Raw genomic sequence first — 12,890 nt, 5'->3', positions numbered from 1 at the left:
CAATGTCTTCTGGAAAAAAAATTAAAACAATTTTTTTTTTTGTAGAAAAAATGTAAAGTAATAAAAAAAGGGTAACGATGGTTGCTACGAACAGTAAAAAAGACGAAATGCACGAGTGTATGTAGTCCGTTGATTTTCACAACTGCCATGATTTCCACAAATAATGGCCGAATTAGTTTTTTATTTTTTAAAAACTGCACATGTTTTTTTTGAAGAAAAAACTGCACATGTTATATGCTTACTTTTCTTTTGTCAATCTCTTCGTTCAATATGACAATGCTCAATGAAAAAAAAAAGTAATAATAAAAAGATGAGAGAAAAAATGATTGATAATGAATTTATGACAATAAATGTTTTCCTTTTTTTCTTAATTAGATGTTAAAGGGAAAAATTGGTGTAGGAGAATTATTTTGTGGATAGTTTTAAACCTTTGAATTAAATGTGATGAATGGATGGGATTTGGTGTCAAACTAATTTTGACACCATGGTATCATTTGATCCTATCCCATGATATATTGCACTTATTTGCACAAATAAGTACTTGGTGTGGTGGTTAATTTTCTAATTTGTTTTTACTACACGGTTCGAAACCTTGAGAATTAACTAGTATTAATATGTGCATAATGTATCTAATAAATGCTTAATTATGGCAGAAAACATAAAAAAATATATATAAAAGAAAAAACGGATATCCAGAAGTCCTAGCTCAACTGGCAAAATGCCGAAATTGTTAGGCCGGATGCCATGACCGGGGTTCGAATCCCGGTACCTCCACTTGTGTGTGTGAGTTTATAATGGCTTTGCCATTTCGTCTATCTACCAAAAAAAAAAAAAAAAAAACGGATTAGTTAAAAAACCGGCCGAGTCACCAATGTATCTAATAAATGCTTAATTCAGTTGAAGAATCAACGCCGAGAATTTTGATCAGAGACATTGGCTTAACATTTAACATTGTTAAATTTTAATAAGAATGAAAATGCGTTTTTTTAAAAGAACATAAGACATACCATTAAATTTAGACGAATATTTTCTAATTGAATTGAGTTATTCCTCTAAAAAAAATTAATTGAATTATTAGTGTTCAGTAAAGTTTTTACGTTTTCAATTTTTCATTTATGGTTAATAGGAATGTTGGATGCAAAAATGAATAAAGAAATTAAAACCAAAATTTGATCTGCCTTACCTGAAAGGCAATAATAAATATCGATTTCTAAGGCCAAAGGCTACAAATATCAAAACAACACAGCAAATACAATAAAAGACTTAGAAAAAACATGAAAAGACAAAAACAAAACTGAATTAATTGGCCAAAGTTTAGTTATGATGATGGTTTCTTATGAACAAATCGCTGTAAAGATTTCGGCAGTTCACCTCCCTCATTAGTTTTTTGTTTCTTTTTAGCTAGGTTTTTCTCTTCTTGAATTTTCTGCTCCAAGTAAGGCCTCTTTGCATTGGCAATTGCATCTTGCTTTTTCGGCATTATTTTACCAGCCTTGCTTCTTCCTTTTGTTTTCTTTTTCAGTTTTTTGCCCTTGACAGCTTCCACAGCAGCTTCCATCTCAGCCTCTATCTCTTGCGCAGTTGGCTTCTCTGTTTTAGAATATTTTACCGTACCGATCTTGCTGGGATCCAGCATGATTGTCTCAGGTGGAAGCTTATCAAGAAGAGATCGTATTTCCTTTTCTCTTCTCTGTTTAGGTGTTTCAAATGGGTTTGCAACCCATGAATCAAAGTTGGGTTCTCCTGCTCCTGGAATAAGGATACTAGACAAACCCATTGAATGTCCTATGCCTAGAACGTCTTCGTATGGTCGAAAAGCTAATTTTCCTATCTGGTATCCCTTAACCATTGAATGAGTCATGTACCTTGAATAGTTCTGTGCACCAGAAACATCCCTCAGAACCTGGATATATGAACCATTACCACAAGCAAGCAAGCCTTTTTGACTAAACTCCAAAGTATTTGCATGGCCTGGTAATGTTTGAAAAGCCTCAAATTTCCTCAAGTCCCAAAGCTTAATTTTTTTGTCTACCCCGGCTGTAGCCATTAAGTGGCCATTTGAGTGAAATGCCAGAGCCGAGACTGGCCCTTGATGACATAGCATCTTGACAAGGGGAGACGAACTGGTTGGTTTCCACATAGTAACTGTACCGGCTGAGTGGCCTAAAGAAACAACCCCATTGTAAGGGTTTAATTCCATCACATTTGTGCGTCCTAAACCAGTTCGATATTTCCCAGCTATTGTACCCATTGTAACATCCTGATAAAGAAGCATCCCAAATTTGTTGGTAGAAGCCAGAAGAAAATGGTTTTCCAGAAACTGAAGCCTCAACACTGAACCATGCTCCTGGAAAAAGAAAAGAAAAACACAACTCAACTCAACTCCTTAAAGATGCATCCAATATATTTAGTTTTAGGATACGGATAAATGGCAACTATTTTAACTGTTTCAAGAGTTCTAAGAGTTAATTAAAAATTAAAGAAAAAAAGCACACTGTAGGATATGTATGCTATATGAGCCGAGTGTTCCACTAGTGGACACTCCTCAAGCCAGTATTCAGAAGACAATTTGAAGCGGAACTAATATACATTTGATCCACACATCAAAATCAGGCTTGTGAATTGAGGACAATATTACTAAAAAATTAATGCAACCTCAGATGAATGGTGGATAATACAGGAAATTAGAGAACCCGTCAAATAAAAAACCCACCAGCATATGTAACTGGATGGTTCAACTCTAAAAGACATAAACTTAGTCTGAAAATATGTCAAGAAACATTTCCAGCATCATCAATGGCTAAAATTGAAAAATATTATACAAGCAGTTAACCAACCTTTAGGCAATGAAGCTCTGTGCCGTCCCGATTATATATGTATGGATACCTGTGAAATTTTGAAAATTTTGAAGTCACTCAACATGAAGAATATGGCCCCACATATATAATATTTTACTGGGGGAAAATATTCTAATGAACTTTTCTAAGAAAACATCAAGCCACGAAGAATCTCACAAGGTTTATATTGATTATTAAGTTTGTCATGCTACCACAAAATAAGAAAGACAACTAAAATCATAAAAATTAATAATCCCTGTTTCTGTAATTGCATTTTGTACTTTGAAAGTAAAAGAGGAAGCAAATGGAGTTACATAAGAAGAAACATAAATGATACTTTAATGATGCAAAATGCGGTATTTCGGGATCCAAGACAGAGTCGCATACAAGTGTCAGAAAGCATGAATAACAGGCAGAGAAGTGGCGTGTCATGTGCACTGAGAATTGAGATCCTAGGCCCCCAGACATTTTTTTAAGTGTAAGTAACATTCTATTTCAAATCTTCACGCATAAACTCCCTAAGCCACTCTTATTTCCCTAAGTATACTGATCCATTATACAGAGAACAAAAACATTTATAGATAAATGTAGAACAGCAAACCAGGAAGGAGAAATTACTTTCTCTGGGCAGCAGCAAAGAAGAGCTCATTATGTAAGAATACCACATCACGCACAGTTTCTCTTACCTGAAAAACCAAATATTAAAATCGAAGAATAATTTTACGAAATACTCAATAAAATAAAGTAAATTGTAACAATTTCTCTCCAACATTAGATGTAAGGCCCGTTTGTTTCCTGTGCGCGAAAAAGTGAATCTTTTACTTAATTTTTTTCTTAAAAGTAATTATAATAATTAGATGTTTTTAAATAAAGCTCAAAAAAGTTGTTTTAGTGCTTCTCTCGGTAGCTTAAATTAGTAGCTTCTGAAGTTACGCAGTCCTAAATGGCCCCGTCCAAAGAAAGCATGATGAGTATCAGTATTAAGAAGATAAAATCAAACAAACATTTTTAAACTAAACTATTAAATTATTATTAAGTAAAACCAAACAAAGCAAGCTTGGTTAAGCGTACCTGAAGCTCCCTGATCAGGCTCAGATTCATCATGTCCATAATTGCTAGGTGGCCCTTACGACCACCAATAGCCATATACCGGCCACTTGAAGTAAAGTCTATTGTATATGGACCAAGCTCTGCAAACATTTTTTGTACAAAACAATACAGTAAACGACAGAGAAGATAAGAACAAAATTGTTTCCAGTGAAGAAAGGTTATGTGCATCAGTATATTGTGCAACAAAATATTCAACAAAGAGATGCAAATCAAACTAGTACAAAGTTACTACAAGGATAAAGCCAAAGGAAAGGAATATCATCTTTATAAAAGCATTAAAACTAGGCATATATTAAGTAGACATCAACTTTTCTGCAATAAACGATTACAACCACAGTGCTTCAACAATTTGTAGTGACATTAAAGTCATCTTTTAAGTATTTTAAGTGATGACTTATCAACAATAGGAATCAGCATTTACGAGAAAAGAACCTATGAGATGATCACTTGGTATCTTGAAAAGTATACAAACAACTACATGGAAGTTAGATTTGCTTTCAAATTCGTAAGCACTTAAACTGGTAGTGGAGGGTATATCGCACCTTTTTGCAGCTTGATACTGGATTTTCTAACATTTGAGTACAGAAAACAAAAATAAACTCCATATAACATGCTTCTAATATCATGTGCCCAGCAATTCAAGTTATTGAAATTAGATCTACTTTAAATTCTTATGTGCTTGAATTGATCAAAAAATGTGTATCTGACCTCCAGTACAATGGTTTGGTTTTGCAGCCAGATAACTTGGGTTCGCCATAATTTAAGAACGGAAAAGGACATGTCTATCTGTTCATTTTAAAATTTTGAGATTTCATGTTGCATTTCATTTAATTGGTTAGTTAGTATTTTCCAGCATTTATTTAAATTTATGTAGGTAACCTGTGCTCAGGCATTTATTAGGACAAAAAAAAGCTTCTATCTACTTCTAGCAGGAGCTGGGAGGCCAATGTCTGAGCACTGGTTGATCAAGAAATGAGATTTGAATCCCAAGCACTCACATTCCAACTTCCAAAAGCATTGGGACGCTGGCAGAAAAACAAAAGGTCACAACAAGCAAAGAACCAGTAGTTATCTTGAGAAATTAGAGAGAAAGGGGCTCTTTTCAAGGGAGGAGGCAGAGGAAAAAAGCTGACTGGAAGGGAAGCTTAAAAACTTCATTGCTCTTTCTTTCTTTGCTTATGTTCAAACATGTCTCTAGATTTGTGAAAAACAAGAACAACACTGTTTGTGGCTATAATGGAACGGAGCATGATCTGCTTGCCTCTATTAAACTGATTTCTGAATGACAACAAGAAATTGGGTAATTTGTTGTGTATTGGAGGGTTGTTCACTTAAGGAATTAAGAGATAACCTCAAAAGCAACTTAGGGTTCCAATCTTCAACTACAGAAAACAAGCAACAATGATAACAACCAATGTGTGTGTGTGTGTGTGTGTGTGAGAGAGAGAGAGGGAGAGAGAGAATGTGTGAGAGAGAGCTACATCACATAATGAAAATCAATGAAAGGGTGACAACTTATAAGAAGAGAGAGTGCATGAGAGACTTCACGGAAAAACTGCTCACGAGATTTTAACTTTAAGTGAATAGATCGACAAAAATAAATGGATTTCTGGGATAGGGATATGATTAAATGTGTCAAACTTTTACACTTACACAACTTAAATAATCTGGACAATTGTAGGTATATTAACCAATTTAAAAATTGAATTCAAAGTCCCAATTAAGTAGATTAATTAAGTTCATAAAAACTCTGCGCAAAAGAAAAACTTCGTTGATATTTGGTAGAGGCAAATGTTCATTATTATAATAATTATAAATTATAATAGATAACATACCTACAGTTGTCCAGATTATTTGAAAGGCAGTATAAATGACTAGGAGGAAGATAATATCACACATCCAAGGTCGGATTGGTTGATTTCAATTCTACAAAAAGTTATCAAGTGCTAGAGTTGATACCCAATTTATTGATCTTGTTTCACTCTCTGTATATCTAGACTAAAGAGAGAGACTAATATTACAATAGAAAGATAATACATCTGACCTAACCTTAGATACTATTAACAAGCATAATTAATAGTACCTGGTAAAGTAATATCGTATTGGTTCCTTGAGCTTGAGATATCTACTTCCTTGGCTATTGTCTCCTGCTTAATCCTATACGTCTTTTCTATGCCTTCGGCCTCTATATAACCTCCTTCGCTGGGCATAATCCACTGCATAACCAAAATTAGAAAGCCAATACATAAAACATGTAACTATAGTTATAGCTATAGCTAAATAACTAATAAAAACTGACATCAACGACCACAAGTTACACAAGATCAAACCTTTTTTCACACTATGTGTCACTACCATCCCTCAAAAAACGAAATCCAGTAGATCCCTTGGTTCTCAACACTAATTAAGCCGATTTAAAGTAACTCGAATCAATTTAGAATATGTAATTACAGCATCATGAAGATCAACATAGCGTTAATATTGACGAAGGAATGTACTTGGTATAACAGGCTACCTAGAAGTTAATGAAACGGCTGCATAGTTCTGGAAAATGATTCACAATTGTGGGTAACTGCAAGGCTAACATCTTTGTAAACTAATCTGTTATTCTGTTATCATGAAAACATTCTGTGGTCGATTGCTATTGTTGTCATTTCATTTTTATATTTCCTTAAAGTATAAAGATGTAGTATAAGGGTAGGAATGACATTTGACTACAAAAACATCTATCTTGACCACAATCTAAAAGGTTAGTTATCGAATTTGTTTGAGTAATTATCCTTAAATTATATAAATTTGATGTTGTCAAGTTTAATAAAATTCTTTTCGTACCAATTTTCAACTTAAATTTCATGTTGTTTATTTATCAACTAAAGTCGTGCCATCAAATATCAAGCTTGGCCCGGCTCAACGATAATTAAAAACAAACTGAAATATGCAATTAAGTATACCACATCAATTATTTTACACAAATGTATTCTCATTTGTAAGCAACACCCACCAAAAAAAAAAAAAAAAAACTTCACAATAATTCACTGGATTACGATGCATAAAATCAAAATAAAACTAAGGATTAGTTGCAAAAAGAAAATCTGCATTAAAAAGAACAAACCTTCTCAGCCTGAGCAGCAGCTTTAGCAGATTGTCCATATAATTTCTCTTTAGCAATTAACTGACTCTTGAGCTTTTTATCTTTTAAACCCTGCAAATCATATTTCACAAATTAAGATTAGCAGATAAAGTTAATAAAGTGAAAGCTTAATTTAATACCTTTAAATTAGCAGCTTCTCCTCTGAGATACTTCTTTGACCTAAGCTCTAACTCATCAGCTATGTCCTGCAAAACAATGTAGCGAATAATAAGAAGCATGAATAAAACTATGGTATAAGAATTAAAAATCAAAGCATGAAAATGACAAAAACTGAAAGCTGAGTTGAAAATGTTAAGATATAATACATTAAAAGGCATATCTCAATTTTTGAGCTTTGTGAATTTAGAAGTAATGAACCCTAGAAATTAAGCAGTGTGAAATATTTATACCTGTTCAGTGGAAGGCTTGTTATTTGAAAGAGCATCGTTGTTGTGAGTTTCTTCCATCTTGCACTGGTGCAGCTGCAATCTCTTTCTGGTGGAAGACGACGGTGCAGAGAGAGAGAGCGGCGGTGAAGAAGAAAGGGTTTATTTGGGGTTTTGAACGATATCTGCCTCCGTCTGTGTTGTGTTTGTGCGACTGGGTAAACGTAGGTAATTTTGGGGCAATATTGGAATATTATGCTTTTGCAAGGATATATTTCTATTTTGCAGAATAGTCCCCGGCTCTGCTCTCTGAGTTGTGAGCCCTAAACTTTGGGCTTAAACTCTTTATTTTGAGAATATCTTTTCTCACCCTTTTATCCTCTTGTGGACACTCCAAATTTTTCCTTTTATTACGTTCAGATTATATATATTTTGAAGTGTTTTTATACAAGTGTGGAAAATAAAATTTTAAACAGCTCAAAACTTGGAAATCTATGTGTTTTCCATTAAATTGCTTTAATTCAAGTTTCAAAACCTTTTAAAAAAATACAATTTAAAAAATTTGAAATATGTTGAATCCAATTAGACCAAGTTTTAACAACAACGGTGGTCATAATTTGACACATTTGAAATTATAAGATATGAAATTAAAAAAAATGTGTCCATATTATATACCCTCCCCCCCCCCCCCCCCCCCCAATGTGATACTCCATCCGTCTCTAAGTCTCGACAATGATCAGCTTCGTCACTCTTCCGATTTTTGGATATCACGTTGCTCGGGACTTTTGTCAAGTCCTCCAAATTCCTTCATGTTGAGCTTCACGCCATTTACCAAGGGCTTTTATTGGTCAAGCATATGAATTAACACTTGTTTGGGATAGTGTTACTTCACTGCCAACGTGCGTTCAAAGCCATTTAAATGTGAGAATTCAGAAGCTAGTGATTGGAGTGTTAAGCTAGACGCATGTTTAATGTTATTTCACTGCTAACAAAAACATATGCTTACAGTGATGTAATATGTTTCAAAGACTCTCTCTTCACTGTGTAGATATCTTTCATAATCAAACTTCAAGGTTCCACAAATTTGCTACATTGATCCAAGACACTGAAGTTTTAATTTATCACAATTGACATGTCATTTTTTAACACTTTTTGAAAAGAAAATCATTGTATCGAGTCTTTAGATAAGTTAGACTAGATGTTTCCTCTAACGTAGATCTCAAAGTCTATCATTCTTCTCAAACCGATTCATCAAACTTCCTCATTACAGACTCTATAAGAACTTGGTTTCGTAAGTGTAGTTTATTTATGTTTCTTTCTCTTTTCCTTTTTGTTTTTTCTTTATGCTCCATTATCATTTTTCTCATTACAGACTCTATAAGAACTTGGTTTCTCAAAGTCTATCATTTTTGTTTTTCCTTTTGGTGGTAAAAATAGATGGACTAAAAAACCATTTTCTTTTAAAACAAATAGGGAGATTAAAAGTGGATTTAAGTCTTATTTTATTTTATTTTTAGTGCCTACAAAGAGTGTATGCTTTGTCTGTGGCTGTTTAGATAATAGAGTGAGTTATTGATAATTTTATGGGTTAACTGAAGCAGTTAGAAATTTTTGTTTAAATGTTTTGCAAAAAAATTAGAGTAAATAAAAAAATGCCACGTTATTTTTGAATTTGTAATAATCATATATGTTTTAAACTCAACATAACACATGTAATTTTCCATAAATCCCATCAAAACAAAAAATGAAGGAATTTGAAGTAATATAGATTGTATAAAAAATATATAATGAAAGAAAATGACATTCAATAACTAAATTTTAAGATAAAAAATTAAACAAATGACATTCAAAAATAAAAAAATAAAAAAAAGTTTATCAGTAACGTTGGGACTTGCGAGTGAGCCTGCACTGAGTTAGATCATCGTATTAGGCCAATACCAACCATATAAGTGAGATTGACACCACATCTTTACACAAAATCTAAAGACCTTGGTTATATGAGTCATCACACTTATTTTCTATTCAAAATCTACTATTCAATTCAATGTAGAACGTAAACTCACACTTGACTCATTAACATCGCTTTAAGGTGTTTTCTCTCTATAAAATCAAAAAATAAAAATATTAATAGCATCTAAACTAGGCACAAGATATGCAAATAAGAGATAAAAAACAAATATAACATGTACCAACATTTTTTTTAAATGATAACACATAGCTGTTATAATTTAATAAGGAAGCAAAAATTAGTAGAATCGATGTCTATATTCAAGATAGGAAAAACATTTAAAGGTCAAAGGCAAAGCAAAACCTTTTCGTTTTTCTCTATAAGGAATGATGTGGTGGTGTATAAAAAACATTGATTAAGTTCATATTATTTGTTTCTATAAAAAGGTTCATATTATTTGTAGAAGCAAAAAAATAAAAAACAACGGTGATAAGAAGGGTCAAAGAAAAAGGTTTTTATTTATATATAAGGAATGATTGAATTAATAGTACATAAAAAAACATTATTTAAGTTCATATTATTTGTGAAAAAAAATAAAAATATTTGTGATAAGTATAAAATAAATTACTCATATGTTTTTTATTTACTCATATGTTTTTAAAAACAACTTTATACTTTTTTTTTTCATTTTCGCATGATGTAATTTTTTTATAATTATAATATATATTATAAATTATTTTTGCAGCAAATTTTGGATCTATACGTTAATGTAGTGATTTGCTTGAATTTTTTTTATAGATATTGATTCTAATTTCACCATTCTTCTTACAATTCTGATATTGAACTAAAGATTTCAAAATTCTTTTCAATTTTATTTATTTTTGAGTTTTCAACAATACTCACTATTTGTAAAAGAAAAAAAACAAAAACTTACTACTCTAATTTTTTCAGTGTCTCCAAAACCAATTATCTTATTCGATTACTACACATGTTTGTCTACATTTTCCGTTATTGGTGTCAAACAAGCACATAATAAGAAATAGTATGAAAAACATTGGGAAGAAGAATATAACAAATAGTACGAAAAAATATTGAGAGGAAGAGATAAATAGAGAAAAAAAATCAATGAAGTGCAGAATCCGGACCTTACATATATTATGCATTGTCCATACCAACTTAACTTTGCTCACGAGGACATTAACTAAAAAGTTTATATACATAGTAAAAATTTCCAAATCCTCTATAAATAATTCAAACAAAATGATATATATAGATGTATAAATCAACAAACCCTGTTGTTTGTCAGATCATTTTCTATCTCATTTCCATTTATTTTAGATTAAATTACTTAAATCACTTTCGTGTTTTTTTTTTTATTATATATTTTCAAAAATTAATTTTTTTACTCAAAGTTAAAATTATTAATCTTCTAAACAGACTTTACAAATATTAATTGGTCGATAATTCATAACAACCTATTTTGAGAGAAAGATTTGTTCCACTTATTTATTTCGTCTTTGTGTTGGGTTCTTTTTTTTTTTTTTAAGCAAATATTAGTTGTTTGTAAATTTATAGAGGGAAGGGAAAAATGTTAGTTTCTGGGGTCAATTTATGGTCAATTTTGCCCTTAAATCACCCCTTAAAAAAAATAAAAATTCTTTCCCTTTTAGTTAAATAAGACCTTTCCTTATATTTTAATTTTTCTTTCGTTTGTTTTTGTGATTTCATCATCATAGCATGACTCAGTTTGTTTTGATTTTCTGTTTATATAAATCAATTCTTACTACTTTTTGAAACACTGTTGAATATTAATTTATTACATGATTGATTTTATTTCTCATGATGATCTTATAAATAATAGCATGAAATAATTATTTTCTCACTCAAGGGTGGTTAAGACCATCTACAATAGGATCTTTCTTCTATTTAGAATCGTATTTTTATAGACACCCTCGCTCTCCTATTATTTGTGTGTTACACATGATCACTTCGTTGTAAATTCTGTCATTGTCAATCATAGTACTTTTTTGTTTATTTACTATGATTTCGACCATATGCAAAGTTGTTACTTAAACCGTGTAATTTCCAATCTTTTTTTTTTATCTTTTCGAATTTTAGTTATTTTTTTGAATTATTAACAGGATTGAAAAAATATACTTTTTTTTTTAATTTATAATTGAACTGATTTAATATTTCAAATATTAGATAATTATGAATGAATAAATACATTAGTGTCAAAATTTACTGATACATATTTATTACTAAGGCCCATTTGATATATTTTTGAAGGGTTGAGTTTGAGAGATATTTTATTTTTTTTAGTTAAATGGGGTTCAATTATGAACCAGTTGTATCACGCTCTAAACGTACGAATAAAAGGAAACAATAACAAAAGAAGATGAGGAAAAGAAAAGAAACAAACTCAGAGAAAGTCCTTAAGTTAATCTGGTAAAATACCTCTAGAGTTTGAGAGATTAAATCTTATTAAATATTAATTATATAACAACAAGTGATCTTTACATACGAGACTCATTTAAACAATCAAACGGAGAGGACCGTTATGGATGCTCTAACAATTGATTAACTTATCAATGAAAAATCTCGGTTGAAAGTAATACAAAATAAATGTTTGCTGAAATTATCAATTTTCAAATATTATTGTTATTATTATTATCATTATTAATAAATATTGATTTTTAATGTTTTTTTAGATATACTAATTAAATGTATCAATTAAGTTTGCTGACTAACTTTATATTTGATATTTTATCGAGTTATTATGAAATTGGTAGGAGTTTACACCACCGTTTAACAATGACTAATCTTGGTTCGAAAATCTGCAGGACACATAAGGTGAGTTCTCTCATCTCATCCAAATATTTTCAATACGCATGAGACAGAAATTGAACTACTATCCACATGCTTAAGAGGCTCTAATCTATTATCACTTTGACAAAAAAAAAAATCTAGGGTCATAGTATACATGTTACTTCTATGTGTTCGTAGAAAAGATGAAATTGGATCTGCCAATGAGAGTGGAGAAATTAAATTATGTATTACTGATAAACTTTCTGGTGTATTCGTGAGAGTATAGGAAACATAATGAATTGATGGTGATTTTATGGATTTGTTGAAGAAGTTTGCTACCAAAATATTAGACTTATTAAAATATGTACATCTATTTAAAATGCCCAATAAATATGTATTTTGTCAACTCATCAAAATACATCTACATTTTTCTATTGCAAGATCCCATGAAATAACAAAAGTGAAGGAATTTTAAATGATAAAGGTTGAATTTTTTTTTCTTCTTCATGAAAGCGAATGACATTCAAAAACTAAAATTTAAGATAAAAATTAAACAAATGACACTCAAAAACTAACGAAACAACTCATCACATTAGGCAAAGATCCTACATTGGATTATATTATCACATTAGACTAAGAACAATCACAGAAGTGAGATTCACATCACATAT

General features: G+C 31.1%; 1 protein-coding gene across 1 annotated transcript; it reads right to left on the bottom strand.

The window, feature by feature from the left end:
• Positions 1-1,148: 1,148 nt before the first annotated feature.
• Positions 1,149-7,677, bottom strand: LOC25484858 (probable U3 small nucleolar RNA-associated protein 7). The gene is made up of 8 exons (XM_013613866.3): positions 7,488-7,677; positions 7,218-7,283; positions 7,060-7,149; positions 6,031-6,163; positions 3,909-4,027; positions 3,456-3,523; positions 2,838-2,886; positions 1,149-2,347 (listed from the first exon to the last, which is right to left on the bottom strand). Exons 1-8 carry the CDS (start codon positions 7,542-7,544, stop codon positions 1,319-1,321), a joined length of 1,611 nt encoding a protein of 536 aa, XP_013469320.1. The 5' UTR covers positions 7,545-7,677; the 3' UTR covers positions 1,149-1,318.
• Between the last annotated feature and the right edge of the window lie 5,213 nt (positions 7,678-12,890).

Source organism: Medicago truncatula, chromosome 1, assembly GCF_003473485.1.
Source record: "Medicago truncatula cultivar Jemalong A17 chromosome 1, MtrunA17r5.0-ANR, whole genome shotgun sequence".
NCBI lineage: Eukaryota > Viridiplantae > Streptophyta > Magnoliopsida > Fabales > Fabaceae > Medicago > Medicago truncatula.
Note: the sequence above shows the minus strand (reverse complement) of the source record. Positions and strands in the feature narration are given on the sequence as shown.

Coding starts and splice junctions, on each gene's coding strand:
- LOC25484858 (XM_013613866.3), bottom strand. CDS start 7,544: ATGGAAGAAACTCACAACAACGATGCTCTTTCAAATAACAAGCCTTCC. Junction 4,028..6,030: donor ATACGATATTACTTTACCAG/GTACTATTAATT, acceptor AAATGTTTGCAG/AGCTTGGTCCATATACAATA. Junction 2,887..3,455: donor TTTGCTGCTGCCCAGAGAAA/GTAATTTCTCCT, acceptor AAAATTTCACAG/GTATCCATACATATATAATC.